This window comes from Sorex fumeus, unplaced genomic scaffold, assembly GCF_029834395.1.
Source record: "Sorex fumeus unplaced genomic scaffold, SorFum_2.1 ptg000098l, whole genome shotgun sequence".
NCBI classification, from domain to species: domain Eukaryota; kingdom Metazoa; phylum Chordata; class Mammalia; order Eulipotyphla; family Soricidae; genus Sorex; species Sorex fumeus.
In genome coordinates, this window is record NW_026606155.1 from 50,188,621 (window position 1) to 50,208,133 (window position 19,513).

Below are 19,513 nucleotides of genomic sequence, written 5' to 3' on the forward strand. Positions count from 1 at the left end.
TGATTCCCCAAAATCTCCCAGAAACCACCCCCAAGCACAGAGCTGGGAATAACTCCCAGCATTGTAGAGGGTGGCCACAAAACAAAGCAAAAACTCGAAATGAGTGCTAACTGGGATGCTGTGCAAAAGAAATCTTCACTGTTGGTGCAAGTGTCATCTGGTTCAGCCTTATGGAAACTCATCAAAAAATTAATAATCAAAAGAGCCAGTGATTCAACTCCTAAGAATCTATCCCAAGAATACAAAAACATCAAATTAAAAACCCTTTTTAGAAAACCAAACACCTATGTTCAATGCTGTGCTATTTACAGCAGGCAATATCTGGAAATAAGTCAAATGCTCAGTGACAGATGAGTGAATAAAACAATTGTGGTGGGACACAGAAATAGTATCGTGGGAAACACATTTATCTTCCATGTAGTTGTCAGATGTTGAGCCCTGGCACCTCATATGGTTCCCCTGACCTCCTCCAGGAGTGATCCCTGAGTGCAGAGTAAGCAATAAGCACTGAGAAGAACCAGATTTGGCCCCCAAATAAAACATAAACCAAAAAATGTGATATATATATATATATATATATATATGAAGGGCTACTATTCTATTAAAGAAAGGATGAGGGGTCAAGCGATAGTACAGTGGGTAGGGTGTTTGCCTTGCACACGACCCACCCAGGCTCGGAGCCCAGCTTCCCATATGGTCTCTCGAGCTCCACCAGAAGTGATTCCTGAGTAACAGAGCCAGGACTAAGCCCTGAGCATCACCGGTGTGACCCAAAAAGAAAAAAAAAAGAGACGAAATATTTTAAGATGTCAAGATGAAACAGCTTAGATGATGAACTAGAGGGTCCACTAAGTAAAATAAGTCAGAGATTAGAGCAGGACAAACGCTAAAGGCTTTCACTTGTATGTGATATGTAACAAAATAAATCAAGGGAATGGACAGCATTAAATGAAACAAACCCTTGGATTCCAACAAAAGAACTGAGGTACAAGGTGGGGGATGTGGCAGGAAAGGTAAGAGCAGAAGTGACATAAGGAGAGTAGTGGAGGGTTCTTAGCACTTTGGTGGCAGGTATAGAATAGCAGTAACTTTGGGCAATAAAATCATAGTAAGCAGTAATACTACTGAAAACCATGTTACCTCAAAAATAAAAACCAAGTTTTTATTATTTTATTTGGGGGAGATGGGCTTGGCCCACACCTGGTAGTGTTCTGGGATTATTCATGACTCTGTTCGGGGTCAATCATGGCAGTCCTCAGAAGACTAAATAGTGCCAGAGACGGAACTGGGGTCAGCCATGTACAAGGTAGGTGCCTAGTCCCCTATACTATCTCTTCAGGCATAAAGCAAATTTTTTAAAAAGAAACAAATATTATGATTATAAATAGCAAGTATTCTTGAGAGATTTTAATTCACAATTAACATAAATAGTAGAATAATAACATTTTCTTAACGGGTATGTCTTCTATAAAAATGATAAGAGAATATACACGTCTATTTGAATTATCAGAGAGAAGTGATGATATCATGTTAAGCTATCGTATTGTGCAAAAAGAAATAGGACAAATATCAGATAATCTCACTTGTTTGTCACATAGAAAGAAATAAAACAAGGGAACAGATAAAACTGAACTACGACAAACCCTTAGCCTTGAATTAGAAAACTGAGATCGCCAAACAAGGGGGGAGTAGGGGACAGGAGAGCGGGGTTGGGTGGTAGGGGGAGGAACGAAGAGGTGGACTCAAAGTAACATTTGAACATTGGCAGAGGGTTTGAGGTATTTCAGCGGTGGCATGTTATGGTAACTGCTATGGTACATCAAAACCATGGTAACATTATAGTAAATTATCACCTAACCTATTTATTCTCTTACATACATATTTAAAAATAGGAAATTAATAGATTTACCTTTAGAGGTCTCTGTCTCTTTTTGATTTTGATGACTCTTTTGGCAGTTCTGTTACAATCCTTAATGTCTTCTACTTGTGGTTGTCCTTCATGAAAACTTTCACTCTCATCACTAGATGATAATTCTAACTATAAATAATTCAATAAGATTCTTGCATTAGGGCTGAAAAGATAGTACAGAGGCCAACTCAAGTTCAATTCCTGGCATTCCATATGGTCCCCCGAGAACTGCCAGGCCTAATTCCTGGGTGCACTGTCAGGGGTTCCTGAGCACCACCAGCTATGTCCAAAATTTAAAAAAAAAATCATTAGAAAAAATGCAATTGGAGTATTATTTTTTTTTTAGTTTTATAATAATTTCAGGATCGGTGCTTTTCTGTTTTTAAATAATTGTCTTTTTTAAAAATTAGAAAAAGTTCTAAAAGCTTTTTCAAATTATTATTATTATTGTGATTTTGAGTCCCATACGTTAATGCTCAGATGCTATTCCCAGATAAGTGGTTGGGGGACCTGTGGTGCCAGGGATCAAACCCAGGAGTCCAGTGTGCAAAGGAATCTTTGAGCAATCTCTGTCATAGAAAATTAATATTAGAAAAATAAAATCCATTTAACTTGGAGTTGATATAAAAACATAAAACTTAATAATTTATGCAGGCTAAACAACTAGCAGGAAAGGCACTCGACTTGCTCACAATAGATCTGGGTTCTGGCCCAGGCACTCCAGGTGGTCTCCCAAGCCTGGCAGGAGTGATCTATACGACTAGAACCAAGAGTAAACCCTGAGTACAACCTAATATAATTCAAAATCAAAAACAAACAAAAAAAATTTAAAAAAAAAGGGAAAGAAAAAATGTACAAGTTAGGTAGTACTAAATACTAAATTAGGCAATATAAGTAATATTAGTACAGTATTCACTGAATTTTTTTTGTTAAACTTTTGGGTTCACATCTGGTGGTTCTTAGGGCTTTCTCCTGGCTCTGTGCTCAGGGATCACTCCTGGTGGACTCAGGGACCATATGTGGTCTTAGGGATAGAACCTGGGTTAGGTAAACTCTTTTTGTTTGTTTGTTTTTTGTTTTTTTTGGGTTACACCGGGTGATGCACAGGGGTTACTCCTGGCTCGGCACTGAGGAATCACTCCTGGCGGTATTGAAGGTACCATATGGGATGCTGGAATCGAACCCAGGTCAGCTGCATGCAAGGTAAATGCACTAACCCGCTGTGCTATCGCTCCAGCCCTGGTCAGCTACATTCTTGTCTTAAATGGTATATCTACCAAACAGTCTAACCCCAAACCAAAATAACCTTGGATCCTTCCTTTACTTCTTTAAAACCTACTTAGAGGATGTGAAAATAGCTCTCAGAAGGTACATGCCAACCATAAGGCCTGAAACTGCATGGCCCCCTGAGCACACCAGTTATATTCTGGGTTTACTTTTACTTCTAGCTATATATATTCAGGACTATTCCTGGTGGAGCTCAGGGGACTTATGAGATGCTGGAGATCAAACTTAGGTCAGCAATGTGCAAAGCAAGAGCCCTACTCCCTTTAATATCTCTGCAGCCCCAATATTTAAAATTGTTAATAAGGAGCGATAGCACAGCGGGTAGGGCATCTGCCTTGCACGCAGCCAACATGGCCGACCCGAGTTCGATTCCTCCGCCCCTCTCGGAGAGCCCGGCAAGCTACCGAGAGTATTGGATATGCCAGACACAGTAACAACAAAGTCTCCAATGGAGACGTTACTGGGCCCGCTCGAGCAAATCGACGATCAACGGGAGGGCCTTTACTTTTACTTACTTTTAATAAGGATTTAAATACTGTTTAAAGAAACTCATCAAAGAAGTTTGCCAAATATTTAATAAGCATTTAAATACTATTTAAAAGTTTGTGAAAACTCCTAAGCTTAAGGGCTTATTATTTTTCTTACCACTTAAAAATTATATTGAAATTGATTTTTACTTATCTTAGGTTTTTTTTTTTTGCTTTTTTTTTGGGGGGGGGGGGGTGGGGGTAGGGGAAACCACTATACCTGGCAGCGATCAGGGCTTACACACATGGTACTGTGCTCAGTGGGAGTCAATCCTGGGGGATCACATGTGAGTGCTAGGAATCAAACCAGGATCAGCTGCATGTGAAGCAACGTCCCTATATGGGTCAGCAGCATGCAAGGTAAGTACCTTAAACACTATACTATCTTTCTGGCTCCTTTTTATTTTTTCACTTAGCTCTCTCCTATTACAGATAATCTAAGACAAAACCAGGACAGTCTCTTTTTAAATTTTTAAAAAATTTTCTGCGTCAGATCCACCAACACTCAGGGCTTACTCCTGGCATAAACTCAGGTATCTCTCCTGGCAGGGCTTGGGGACCATATGGGATGCTAGGGATTGAACCCAGGCCATATGCAAGGCAAGCAAGTGCCTTATCCACTGTACTATCTATCATTCTGGTCCATCTTACATAGTATATACATTATAGTTACTTCATGACTATTTGCTGAATTGTTAAAATATACTGACAAAAGGAAATAAGTTATTTAATAAAATGTAAAATTGAATAGACACAAATTCAGAGCCTGGTGATATCAGACATGTTAGAAGCTTGATTCCCAGAGTCACCCCACATATGATCCAGCCTAGGTCAATGCTGATGGAACTGCCAATTAGGATCCCCAGTGCCACAAAAAGTGTTCACAGTAAACCAGCGCGTGAGCACCACAGCCAAGATATGTGGTCAATGCAGCAGCAACAGCAGAAAAAGGGAAGGAAGTGGGATAAATTAAAAAAAAATCCATCGGGGCCAGAATGACAGCACAGCAGTAACGCATTTGCCTTGCAGGCAGCCAACCTGGTTTTAATACCTGGCACCCCATCAGGTTCCCTGAGACCCACCAAGAGTGATCCCAGAGCACAAAGTCAAGAGTAAGCCCTGAGCTCCACTGGGTTTGCCCTCCAACTCCAGCCCCCACCAAAAATGAACCCTGCACACTACAACCAAGTGTGTGCAACACGCCATTAAGTGTAATCACAAACAAAATACCCAGAAGAGGAAAAATGGAAATAGAAAAATCAGAGGATTTTCTATTATATGTCTGTTAATTATATATCCATAAGATTAAACATAATCACTTCGTGTACATACATATTTTCTTATTTACTTCAAAAGGCTCTCCCGGCAAGCTATTGAGAGTATCTTGCCTGCACGGCAAAGCCTGGCAAGCTACCCGTGATGTATTCAATATGCCAAACACAGTAACAACAAGTCTCACGATGGAGACGTTACTGGGCCCACTCGAGCAAATAGATGAACAATGGGAGAAAAGTGCAGTGCTACTTCAAAAGAATTTAAAATATTATAACCTGTTATCTACTTACTTTCTTTGGAGGAATCCTACGCTTTTTGACATTATGAAGTGGAGAATCAAAGTCACTACTTTTCGGATCCTAGATTAAAAAGATGAATAAAATGGATAAAAAATACTTTCAGGGGAAAAAAGACTCTATGATCTCATTATTGTGATTATGGACTCACCTCAGGGGATTCAAGGAAATTTCCTTTTGGTTTTTTTTTCCTTCGGAAAATCACATCCTCTTCACTTTCATCACTTGTTAATTGTTCATCTACAATTTAAATTTTAAATTAATGAAAGTGGTCAATAGATTTGTCTATCCAAACCCCACTACTTTCTACTTTTATGAGGAATGTAATAAAAATTAACTCTGGCAATGTCAACATTCTCAAAGAAAAAAAAAAGAACTTTCTCAGAAGCATGGTCCAAACATCAATGTAGGAAGAGACAAACATGAAACAGCCATTGAGGAAACAACGAGATGAAAACTTCTGCTATTAAACTGACATTTGACTCTGACTTAGTTTTACATGTTAATTCAAGAGGCCAGAAGAGTGCAAATGTAATTTTATCAGTATTTCTAGTATTTATCTCTAACATCTCTAGTCTGCCTTCTCTTCTTTTCCTTATGCTCTTTATATTTGAAGGAGTTACACCATGAAAAGGCAGGCTAACGAACAAGATATAAAAAAATTAAGTATGTATAAACATGTGTAAGACAATCTACCAAAATATTCTAACTAGAACAAACTCAGCAAATGAAAAAAATGCTCGAGGGCCAGGGGTGTTGCTCACCAATAGAGCTCTTAGCATTCATGATGGGTTTAAGCAAGCAAAAATCAAATAAAAAACTTATACTTTGGTCAGGGATATAGCAGTAAGGGCACTTACATGTGTGAAATAATGGGTTCTATAAGAAATAAGACACTTGTCTTGAATACAGTTGATTCAATGTTGGTTAGATTCCTCAGTACCATATATAGTTCCCAAGTACCACCAAGGGTTACTCCTAAATGCACAGAGCCAGAAATAGTTTTTGAGCACCACCAAGAACTTATAAGGTATACGTATGTATATAGCACTGTAGCACCGTAATCCCGTTGTTCATCGATTTGCTTGAGTGGCTACCAGTAACGTCTCCATTGTGAGACTTGTTACTGTTTTTGGCATATCGAATACGCCACGGGAGCTTGCGAGGCTCTGCCACGGAGGTGGTATACTCTAGGTAGCTTGCCAGCCTCTCCAAGAGGGACAGAGGAATCGAACCCCAGTTGGCCGAAGGCAAATGCCCTATCTGCTGCGCTATCGCTCCAGTAATATGAAGTAAAAATGTGATATGTCAGAATCTAGTTTATAAAAGGTACTGTGGACTCATTCCTGCTTCCTCTTATACATATCACTCTGGAAAAAAACAGATACCATACTGTAAGGATTTAAGAAATAATCTTATGGAGAAGCCCATGTAGTTAAATGAATTCAAGGCTTCCTAGCAACTGTAAGGTGATCCTCCAAATTCACTTGAGTCTTCAGATAATTCCAGCTATCCAGCCTTGGCCAACCTCACAAAATATACTGTGCCATAACCACTCAGCTAAGCCACTCAAGGATTTCTGCTCATCGAAAGTGAACACTGTCCTCCCGTTGTTCATCGATTTGCTCGAGCGGGCCCAGTAACATCTCCATTGTGAGACTTGTTACTGTGTCTGGCATATTGAATACGCCATGGGTAGTTTGCCAGGCTCTGCCGTGCGGGCGAGATACTCTCGGTAGCTTGCCGGGCTCTCTGAGAGGGGCGGAGGAATCGAACTCGAGTCGGCCATGTTGGCTGTGTGCAAGGCAAATGCCCTACCGCTGTGCTATCACTCCAGCCCTATGTGATAGCCCTCAGATGTGAGGGCGATCTGGCTGCGACATCTGTCACCCCACTGATCGCCAGGATTGATTCGGCTGATCTGGCTGGCTAGGCGGGTGTCCCCTTCCTCCCTCACCACTCCATGTGCGTCCCTCCCGAAGCTGCGCGCTCGGTCGAAGAGGACGGCCTTCCCCAAATAGAGATGGACTGGTCTTCGGTGGAGGGTATATGAGTAGCTGCGCTTCCCTGCTAGAACCTCCAAACAAGCTCATCGAAAGTACAAAATAATATACATTTGTTATTTTAATTCATTAAGTTTGGTACTCTGCCTTACATACAAAATACAGATTTTGGTGACTGGAAATGGGAAACTGCCATACCAAAAAATTTAAAAAACTTAAATTGTAGAAGTGACTATAAAACTAAAAAGTAAGCACAAGCTGATTGAACTTTTGAGAGTTTTAATAAAAACATGAGTTCTTAAAAGTAATTGTCTGAAGATTAGTAGTCAGAAAGGAAACCGTGGGTGAGGACTTAAAGAAAAATCTTAGAAACTAGAGTGGGGGAGATTTCTCTACGTAGTTCCTGAAAATTAACAATACCGTAGTAACAGTAAAAGTGGAAAATGTATCTAAAAAATGAGGTGACCTAATTAAGGAAATTTCTAGACAAAATGTGTAAGGTATCATTTGTGCTTCCAGGAGTCACTCCTAAGAGGTGTCTGAGGGCCCATGAGGTACTAAGAATCAAACCAAGAACTCTATACTGCAAGGTAAGTGCTCTACCACCAATCCACACATCCAGGGTCCATGTGATGCTACAAAGGTAAAATGCATAAAGAGAAATAAACTAAAGACAATTAAACATGGAATGCTTAAAAGTGTTAAAGCTACCAGGGCAACAGCTCAGTCGCAGAGCATTTGTTTTGCATATGTGAAACTCTGGGTTCAATTCCCAACACAAAAATAAAACAAAGAAAGCATTAAAACAAATGTGAAACTTCTTGTTACTGTTTTGGAATATCGAATACGTCATGGGGAGCTTGCCAGGCTCTGCTGTGTGGGCAGGATACTCTTGGTAGCTTGCCAGCCTCTCCAAGAGGCACAGAGGAATCAAATCCGAGTCGGCCACGTGCAAGGCAAACACCCTACCCACTGTGCCATGGCTCCAGCACCATACTACATACTGGGAAATTACATTTGCAAAAATTAAAGAAATTTACTCAGGGTAACTATTCCAGAAATATTTGTTTTATAAAAATGGAATCTTACCTTTAGCAGAATGACAAGATGAATGCATATTAATTTGTTCCCGGCTTACAGTCTTTTCTATGAAAAGTCCTGAATAGTCAAAAGTTGAATTCAATGTTTCCTTGAGAGTGTGTGTAATTATTTTTCTTTTGTTAGAATCTAACATCTTAGGTATTTCCTTTCTCTTTTTGGAAACTGAGTTCAATGTGTTTGATTCAGGAAGTGGTGTACTCATAACTCTTTCTCCTATTGGCAAAGAAAATTGAGAATATCCAGGAGAATCACATTTTTTGTTATTTTCTGCAGTCAGCTTGAAATGTGCAAAAGCTAGATTCTGCTTATCATTCGATGGGTTGGTAATGGGCCTATGCATAGGACTATCAGTATGATTATTTGGTACTACTGCTTGATTTGAAATACAATTTGTGGCATTTATCTTCTCAATAGCTAAACATCTTTCAGACAGATCATTTAAAGGCCTTTTATTTTTATCTGAAATATGTTCTTCATCATCAGATTCTGGACTACAAAATCCTAAATCAAAGGTAACAGAAAATAAATCCTGAGAACAGTCAAAAGCATTTTCATCACTCTTCAGTTTATCCTCGGTTACACCTCCCAAATTTTCATGAGGCTTCCAACTGTTAGTATCACAGGTAATTTTATCTTGGGATTCAGAATTGTCGGCCAAAAGCTCATCAGAAATAAAGAATTGAGAAACTAGTGGTATTTCATTCAGAGTAGTTTTGTCTGATAATGATTCATATTTATTTTTCAAAGGAGAATGGCTCACATCGCTAACCTCTGTATTAGTATCATCAAATAATAGTAAACTTTCATCTTGATCACTGAGCAACACTGGAAGGTCTCTCTCATCATCGCGGTTCTTTTCTTCCCCGGAGTAGTTTAGAGGGCCTGTATTCATTTGGATATGATTGTTGGATGCTAAGTTGTCATTTTGATCATCTTCATTTAATTTCTCCTCATGCTCATAGAAACTTAGTTTATTAGAAATATCTTCATTAGTTGAATCAGAAGGATGATACTTTCCAGAAGGATGAGTAATAAATTTAACTGGATTCAATTCTACATCCTGTTGAGATTTTAGAGCTGAAAATGAACTCTCACAGGTGGATTCATTGTTTTGTGAATATTGTGTGTAGAACGGGAGAGGTAAATTCTTAAGTGCAGAACCTGCAGAAATTTCATACTCCAAGTCTGCAAGTCCACTGAGAGGAGGAGGAGAATAAGATAAAAATCTCTCCACATTAGTCAGTAACTCTTTTGTTAACACATGACCATCATGAAAATGTTCATCTATTCTTGCTAAATAAGGATCCTCCTCAGATGGGAAAAGTATGGCAGATGAAACAGATTTCTCATCATTAAAACTGTTATAACCAGAATCTAAAAGACTTGCAGCCAATGAACTAATAGATTTATTTGTAAACTGACTTTCCATTAATAATTTACATGGAGGATTAGCAACATCTTTACTGACAGCACATGAGGCAGCCACCTCTTCTTTATTTGGTGCCCTTTGATGATTTAGTAAAGCTTCCTGAAAAACATTTTCAGTGGTAGAACTGCCATGAGCATGTAAAGAATCCATAACATAACTGTTTTCTTTTGTAGTCTCATCTGTTTTCTGTTCTTTAGATGATTTTTTCTTTGAAACATATTTTTTAGGTTTGTTAAGAGTCTGTTTAAAATCTCCAACATCTTCTTCAATAGATTCGATCAGTGAGAATAAACTCCCCTGAATTACATTCTTGGTTAGTGAAGATTTTCTACTACTAGCAAAGGTGCTATTGGCAAGAGGATGATATTCATTCCTGGGAGCAGTAAATGGTGAGCTAACATCTTCCATTTGTAAGTAAGGTTTAATTTCTAATTCATAGCTGCATTCTCCCTACAAAGAAAAAAAATTAAAAAGTTACAAAGTCAACTCTAAGAGGCGAATTTTTCTCTGTTAAAAGTTTCTTAGAAATATCATTTAAACTGAACCTGTTAACGTTACCCATAATGCACTATAACTGTAGCACTGTCCTCCTGTTGTTCATCGATTTGCTTGAGCGGGCCCAGTAACGTCTCCATTTTGAGACTTGTTACTGTGTTTGGAATATTGAATACGTCACAGCTAGCTTGCCAGGCTTTGCCATGCGGCCAAGACACTCTCGGTAGCTTGCCAGGCTCTCCGAGTGGGGCAGAAGAATCGAATCTGGCTTTGCCAGGCTGTGTGCAAAGCAAACGCCCGCGCGCCTGTAGTCCCAGCTACTCGGGAGGCTGATTTAACAATAACTTCCATTGCAAAATTTCTACTTCATTATTCAACTTTTCTTTTAAACCTTAAATGTATTTTCATATGTCAAATTATAAATGATAATTGTGAGGAATAATCACAAATTAACTTTGATCACTTAATATTTTTGCATCCCAAGTATTTACTATATGGAAAACCTACTCTTTTGTAGAGAAAACATTTAACATTTAATAATTAAAATTATATTTTTCTCACATCTAACATTTAATAATTATTCTAATTTCTTTGTCACAGATGTTTAATTTGTGTAAATAAAACCACATGTGTTCAATTCTCTGTTACTCTGCTGAAAACCACACTCAATGGTGCGTGGGTAGAGGGGCCATCCCCAGCTCAGTGCTTCAGGAGGACTCCCAGCTATGGTAGGGTAGTATGGGGATCATGTGGGGTGGGGATTTAACCTTGGACTCCTGCCTGTTATTTCTCCATACTTACCCTCATTTTCACTCCTTTTAAAAATGTTTCTGGGTAAGGGGTTTGGGTCACACCTAGCTGTGCTCAGGGCTCACTCCTAGCGCTGGCTCAAGGTGGTGCTTGGGGACCATATGGATGCTCAGCTGCATGCCAGGCAAGAGTTCGACTGCCTTGATGAAGCTAAACTAAGGCAAGCTTTCAGAACATAGAAATAATGGCACCTGTTAACTAGCTCTAGTCTAGAACATGCATAATTGATCCTTCAACAACACATGTTTGAAATGTGTGTCTTAACTTACTTGTGGATACTCTCATAAACAAATGACACAAACTTACCGTACTAAAAACTTCAGAACAATTCCATAAATGTATCTTCTCATTATAATTTTCTTTTATTAAATTTTTTAAATTTAATCACTGTGAGATACAGTTACAAAGATTTCATAATTGAGTTTCAGTCTTACAATGATTGAACACCCATCCCTCCACCAGTGTACATTTTTCCACCACTAATGTCGTTATGATTTTCTTAAAAATTTTTTTCTCCGGGGCTGGAGCAATAGCACAGCGGGTAGGGCATTTGCCTTGCACACGGCCAAACCGGATTCGATTCCCAGCATCCCATATGGTCCCCTGAGCACCGCCAGAGGTAATTCCTGAGCGCAGAGCCAGGAGTGACCCCTGTGCATTGCTGGGTGTGACCCAAAAAGCAAAAAAAAAATTTTCTCTGGATTACTTTATAGTTAAGAATACTTTATAGTTAAGAATACAGTTAAATCTGTACATGACATACAAAATATATTAATTAATTTTATTTCTTAAAAGTTTTATTTAGAAAAATCTAAATAGAAAAGAGGGCAAGAGAATAAAAGGAGATAAGGCAACCGAAGCAAAGACAGAGAGGTGGGGTTTAAGAAAGAGAGAGAAAGATATGTTAAAGAGAGAACACAGAGTTCTCTAGAGCAAAGACACCAATTAATCAAGTAATTGGTAAATCTTCCAGGCAACAACAAAAAGCTATTAGCAATTAAGTTTTTTGAAAAGCCAAATTTACACATGAATTTTCAACTGTGCACAAGTTGGTGTCTAATGATTGTTCAAGAATCAAGTGTACTTTTTAAAAAACAAACTTTCCAATCAAACACTCAAAGACTAAATTTGTCTTACTTGTCTCTAAAAGTGCAATCCCATCACCCCTGAATTTCCCTTCCCTCTTTCCCGTGAAATCTAAGTTAGTCATATTTCTGTACTACTAAAGGAAGGACACAGGTAGCCCTCTATATCTGGAATAAATACAAATAACATCTATATGCAAATGCTTGTGATCTTGTTATGTGCCCCTTATGTACAAGAATTTCTTATATGGTTCATCATTGATGCAGCTCTAAGGCCTAGAATAGCCTGGTACATAGAAGGAAGCACTACAGAATAGAAGGAAGCATTATAGAAATAAGCATTAACTTAATGGCAGAGTTTTCTGGGATCCAGAACTAATCAATTTATTTTCAGGTATTTATGAATAATTATAATAAAAATAGTAGCCATAATTTACGAAGTACTTACTATGTGGCAGTTACTATTCAAAGTGACTTGTCCTCACAACAACTAAGTCCTCACAACAACTGGATCTGCACATAGAGATCACTCAAAGGGGTGCCAGGGATTGAACCTGCGTCAAAAGTGTGCAAGCAAATATCCTAGCTGCTGTACTACTGCTCTGGCCCTTTAATCCTCACAACTTTATGAGATCATTATCCTCATTATGCTGATAAACTGAGGTACTTAGAGGCTCTCATGATCATGAATACCTGATTAATAAAAGGTAGAGTTGAGATTCTAACTCTGGCATTTTGGATTTCACCATCATAATAGGTTCATCATTCTAAATCTTTCAAGATGAATAATCAAAAAACTGCTCAAACTATCATGAGGACAAAAGACACATACCAAGGGACCAGAGCAATATTACAGCAAGCAGGTCACTTGCCTTGCACACAGCTAACCAGGTTCAATCCCCAGCACCACATATGGCCCCGGAACCCTCTAGGGGTGATTCCTGAATGTAGAGCCAGGAACAAACACTGGGTCAAAAAAAAAAAAAACCAAAATTAACATGAACAAACAAAAAAGACCCATACTAAATCAGAAATATGAGACTATCTCAATAAATTCTAACCATAAAGGAATCTAAATTGACTTGACAGTATATAAATATATTAAAGAGTATTAAAATTTTACCCTGGTCAACAATATTTACGTGATCTATCAATATTTACAATACTATTCTTTGAATTCAATCTACTTTCTCTAATCTACTTCCTTTTTGAGATCACAAGGACTTATGAACAAAAATAAGATATCCTAACTATAATTATTTAAAATATATACTAATTTTCTTGGGGCCAGAAAGTAGAGCATGTAGGGTGTTTGTCTTGCATGTGGCCAGCCCAGGTTTTATCCCCAGCATCCCAAATGGTCCCTGAGCACCACCAGGAGTAATCCCTGAATGTTGAGCAGGCAAGCCCTGAGCACCACTGGATATAGACCCCCCCAAACCAAAATAAATAAATACCCATTTTTTAACAACTTCTCTTAACAATACTCATTCATACCAACTTCAAATTAAGAGAAAGATTAATCATTCTAATTTCACCACAGCAAGAGAAAAATGGCACTACAACCTTACCTGTTCCTGTCTCATTGCTTCTATCATTTGCATGATGCTTATAAAATGGTGACATCGCTCTGAATGGTCAACTTGATAGGTAGGAAAAGGATGATCCTGCCACACTCTCCACTCAGAGAGAGAGAGCTGATGAATGCCATAGGCTGGTTCTTGACTCTGGATTCATAATTTTAAAAAGATAAAAATAAACATTCAGATTTCATGGTAAAAAATAGTACCAAGGCTAACATAAATTAAATGGATGTGGGTACTTTCAACTAAAATCACATGAGAAGAAAGAAAATTTTATAGAATACAAAGATGCCCTTTCAATTATCTTTATTTTAATTGATGCAGCATATTTTAAGAATAATTATTTTGTCATGCAGAGGAGACAGCTTACTGCACTAGAGTGCATACTTTGTATGCATGAGTTTCAGGTTTGATCCTAGTACCGAAAATTCCCCTGAGCCTAGAACAACCCCCAAAGCAGTAAGCTGGAAGCAGCCCCTGAGCATTGGTGGGTGTGGCCATAAAATAATTTTAATTGTTATGAGTTACTATTTATTCATATTCTTGTTTTCCAAGTTAAAGTGAAAATATTTAAGGAAATGTGTGGTTTTAAAACCATTTTATTAGGCTATCAAATAAGGCTTTTAATTGGGGGGGGGGGGAGGCACATCCAATAGCATTCAGGTACTAATCCTAGTTCTGTGCTCAGGAGTGAACCCTGTTGGTGCTTCAGAAACCACATGTGGTGCTGAGGATTCAAACCAAGATTCTATGGATGAACTTTAACCCTGTTTTGTCTCTTTAGTCTATAGTCTATCAAGAAAGAAAGCACTCCTAATATTTCAGTGATACTGATCCTAATTCTTCATGCCTTCTGTCATTCTTCTGCCATTCTTCATTTTCCTTATTAGTGATTAAAATTCTGAATAACCGCACAATTCAACTCCAACAAATTCTCTAAAAATATCTTTCTTGAAGTTATTTTAAAAGTTCTTTAAGCACAAATGTAACCTTTGACCAATCTGCTTCACTTTCATAAAATTCACCAATAATTTGTTCATAATCAACAATATCAACAATAACACCTAAAAATTTAGTTTTTAGTTTCAAAGAAATACAAAAATATTATTGTTGGAATAACAATGCTCGTAATAGTCATTACTTTATGACAGCAGTTTGCTAAAAAGAATCAGAAACACATCAGGTAAAGACTACTAAACTGTGGAATATTACAAAGCAAAATGACAACCTTACAAATCACACCTCTACAAAACTATTCATCCTGGGGTCAAAGTGATAGTACCAAAGTGATAGATGTGCTTTGCACACAGCCAACACAGGTTCGGTCTCCAGCAACCCTTATGGTCCCCTGAGCACTACCAGGAGTGATTCCTGAGTGCAGAGCCAGGAGTAACCTCTAAATATTGCCGTGTGTGGCCCCAAAACAAAAACAAAAGAAAAGGAGTGATCCCTAAGTGAAGCCCTGAGCACAGCTGAATGTGGCCCAAAAACAAAGCAAAACAAAACAAAACAAAAAAGCCCTATTCATCTTATAGAAATGGATAAAAAGTAGGCAGAACTTACATATATAATAACTAAAAAAATGAATTTTACAAAATTAGACTAATTTTAATTATTTACATTCTTAGCCTACTGACATTCCATAATCAATGTCTTCTTCATTCCCCAGAACTGCATATTCACTATGAAAAGTAGCTGGAAATACATTCAACTTACTGATCTGTTCTCATCTTCTTGTAAAGAAAGAAACTGAACTCGAGGCAATGTTATTGCTTTAACTTCATCACTGTCCTTTAATCTATAACGTCTATTCCATATTTTAAATTCTTCTTCTGATAATAACCAATCTTTCTTTGAGATGCTTTGTCTCATTCCTATAAAGAAATAATTGAAAAGAAATTGCAAGGCAGTAACAATATATCAGTTCAAACTCTACCCATATATATCTTCTCATTCCTGACAAATCAGAATCCACTGCTTTTTAATCTCCCCCCAAAATTTTTGCTCCCTGTCCTCTTCCTCCTTTTATCTATTGTTGCTGAGGTTGCTGCTGCCATGATGAGGGCTGCACACTCGCTGGCTATGGCGTTCAGCATTACGAGTTGGATGCTTGGAACAGGTTGCACATCGGATCGTGGGACTCCCTGAGCCATGTACTGCTTTACTGTGGCATTTGCACACATCAGCCAGGTCATGGACTCTTAGTTGAGGTAAAAGTTGTGGTTGTGGTACTCCCCAGGAATTACTGCAGTACTCAAAACATGCTTGCAGACAGTGGGGCTCAGTGAACACTTGGGTAGAACCACCTTTTCCTTTTCATTCTTTTTTTCCTCTTTGTGCCTCCCAAGAGGTGCTCAGGAGTCCAGGGATCATTCCTATAATACTTGTGAGACCAGGCTAGAGGTTCAGTGTTTGGGGACCACCCAAACGGCCAGTATTCAGCAACCTCCAGGAGCACACTCAGCAATATCTGAGGGTCCTCCTAGGCTACATAAAGAGATCTGTGGAGGTCATGTGGTTCTAGGTTTCAAGCCCAGGTCAGTGTTCAGGGGTTGATCCCAAGGTGTTCAGGAAGGCATGTGGTACCAGGGACTTAAACTGGAATTCCACAGGCAAAGCATGCCCCTGGCCCTTTGAGCTATTTCCCCAGCCTTCCACTGTTTATTTTTTTTATCCTCAGTCACGGCAGCAATTTCTTTTTTTGCTCTTTTGGGTCACACCCGGTGATGCTCAGGGAATATTCCTGGCTCTACACTCAGGAATTACTCCTGGCGGTGCTCAAGGGACCACATGGGATGCTGGGGATAGAGCCAGGGTCTGCTGCGTGCAAAGCAAACATCCTACCCACTGTACTATTGCTCTGGACCCTCAATGCAACAATTTCAAATACAGAAAGAAAGAAAGGAGAAGTAAAAGAAATATAGAACTTTCCATAGAGAACACCCAGAACAACCTACAATGCATTTCTCAAATAATTTTGAGAGATTCATCTACAATTCATCTAACAAGGAATTTCTCAAAGATGTCTCATAACAAAATATGACTTTCTAACAACCAGGAAATGCCTATCTCACACGCAAAATTTATTTACCATTCTTAGAAGAAAAGACAGATGATCTACACTGCAAGTTCCGAGAAGACTTCTCTGACTCATAGACACCATGTGTGATGAACATTTTATGCAACTGTGGATTGATCCCATCAGGAACCATTCGTGGACTTCCTTGGTGAAAACGAAGGACTTGTCTATTACCTGTAATAGCTTTATAGATGTTTTTTTTGTTGACCTGACTTTGGTTGTAAGTCTGCAAAAACAAATGTCAAATTTTACTATAACAATCACGTAGCTGTAACAAGAAATTATTATGAATGTGTTTATTCTAAACAGTAATGAATCCTCAATTCACTTAAAAAACAGAACTTATTTTCAAATCTTGATGAATAATAATTGCTCCAACCCGTGTTTAACATGTATTAAACACAGGCCGGAGCAATAGCACTGCACGTAGGGTGTTAGCCTTGCATGTAGCCAACATGGCCAACTCAAGTTCGGTTTCTCCGCTACTCTCAGAGAGCCTGGCAAGCTACCGAGAATATCTTGCCCACATGGCAAAAGCCTGGCAAGCTACCCGTGGCGTATTCAATATGCCAAAACACAGTAACAAGTCTCATGATGGAGACATTACTAGGCCCGCTTGAGCAAATCAATGAACAACTGGAGGACAGTGACAGTGAAATCATTCTTTGGGCTAGAGCGACAGCACAGCAGGTAGGGAGTTTGCCTTGCATGCAGCCAACATGGCCAACCCAAGTTCGATTCTTCCGCCCCTCTTGGAGAGCCCGGCAAGCTACCGAGAGTATCTCGCCCGCACAGCAAAGCCTGGCAAGCTACCTGTGATGTATTCGATATGCCAAACACAGTAACAATTGTCACAGTGGAGATGTTATTGGGCCCACTCGAGAAAATAGATGAACAATGGGAGGACAGTGACAGTATTAAACACAAACAAGCACCAAATGCCCATCTATGGTGTGTCTTGCCAAGATTAGTACTGACTGCAGTCCTAGCTCTCTCGGAAATAGAATTTTAATCCAAACATTCAAGAATTTTCTAATCAGCATTAATAAGGTGATCTTACCTGAAATCATCCTTTTTCTCTTTTGCTAAAAACCACCTTAACTGACAGTTTCTGCCAATATGCTCTCTCATTTTCTGTAGCTCCTCAGAACTCCCTTCTCTTTTATTAGAAAGAACACATTACTATCCATGAATCATCTTGTAGTTATTTAGATTATCTAAATCTGCAGGGATAAAATCACTCTTTTGTTTTGGGTCTCCCAAGCAGCGTTTTGGGGGACAACGGGATGCTCCAGTCAAGATAGCTGGGAAGTTCAATGCTAGGGACAAAGGACATGGTACTGTTGGTGACAGAGACAACCAGGGTAACCTGGCCACAGCTCAGAGTCCTCTAGGGCCACAGCAAGTGATATTCAAGGGCACTTGTGTAGCCAAGGTTTGAACTCATTTATATATATACCCCTTTATCATTTAGGTATCTCTCTAGCCCCAAATTTTGTTTTTTATGTTCTAAATGCCTATTTCAGTTAACTCAATTACACGAAGAAAATCTCTTTTATTTAATTTTTTGCTGTTTCTGAAAAAAGACTGATATTTATGAATGAGGCTACACAAGTAGAGCTTGTTTTTATTATATTTATATTTTAAAAACCTTTAAAATAAATTACACAGGGGGCCAGAGCGATAGTGCAGAGGGCAGAGCCTTTACCTTGCAAATGGCGGACCTTGGTTCAATTCCTAACACCCCATGATCCCATGAGCTCACTGGGAGTGATCCTTGACTGCAAAGCCAGGAGTAAGCCCTGAATATCACCAGTTGTCACCCAACAACCCACTCCGGGGAAAAAAAATTATATTGGGATTCTATTTTGAAATTGTCAGTAATGCAAACTCTTCAATATGAAGCTATATATATTAGACCACAAAAAGAGTCCCATTGATTTACAAAAGTTAATAAGCAAAAAATATTCTATACAATTATCACATTTAGGAAAATCTGTCAACCAAGATTTTAGTGAGATTTGAAATTAATTCTCATCCTTTATCATTTAGAACAGTTACCAGTAACCTTTTTTTTGATAAGGTCCAAAGGTATATATTTAGACCTTAAGGCCGCATACTGACTAGCACACATTATTGTTGGGTTCATTAGCTGACTGATTCATTTAGGCAAACTTTTACATTCTTGCTTACTTCAGTTTTTAAAAAGTATCTAACAAAACAACATGCCTTAGAAGCATAAGGAAATAGTATCGAGCAAAGTAAAATATTATATACGTTACATATACATGTATGCTTTAGGATTTAGGGACCTCAAAATTAATACTGAAGTACAAAACTGTGTTCCTTTAGATGTTCAGTGAAAATCAAGAAACTGAGAAAAGTAAAAAATCCTTCTAAAGATGAAAAAAATCATCAGAATCTAATACAATTCCCAAAATCTAATACAAAGATGAACTGATCATTATTTTTAATGTTAAAAAATTGGTAGTGTGGGGCCGGAGTGATAGTATAGCGGTTTGTGGCGCTAGAATTAATTCCTGAGTACAGAGCCAGGAGTAACCCCTGAGCATTGCCAGGTATGGCCCCCAAACAATAAAAACAAAGAAACTGGAATTTGTTTTCAGCTGGTAT

The 19,513-nt window shown here is 38.6% G+C and overlaps 1 protein-coding gene across 1 annotated transcript in view; it reads right to left on the reverse strand.

Annotated features, from left to right (window-relative positions):
- Positions 1-19,513, reverse strand: part of FANCM (FA complementation group M) — a 50,168-nt gene that overhangs the window by 10,398 nt on the left and 20,257 nt on the right. Inside the window, exons 11-17 of the mRNA XM_056133866.1 lie at positions 16,892-17,105; positions 15,517-15,674; positions 13,789-13,944; positions 8,387-10,277; positions 5,446-5,534; positions 5,289-5,357; positions 1,910-2,038 (exon numbers count right to left, since the gene is read on the reverse strand). Of these exons, the coding sequence (XP_055989841.1) occupies positions 1,910-2,038; positions 5,289-5,357; positions 5,446-5,534; positions 8,387-10,277; positions 13,789-13,944; positions 15,517-15,674; positions 16,892-17,105 (2,706 nt within the window). The remainder of the gene's footprint in view (positions 1-1,909; positions 2,039-5,288; positions 5,358-5,445; positions 5,535-8,386; positions 10,278-13,788; positions 13,945-15,516; positions 15,675-16,891; positions 17,106-19,513) is intronic.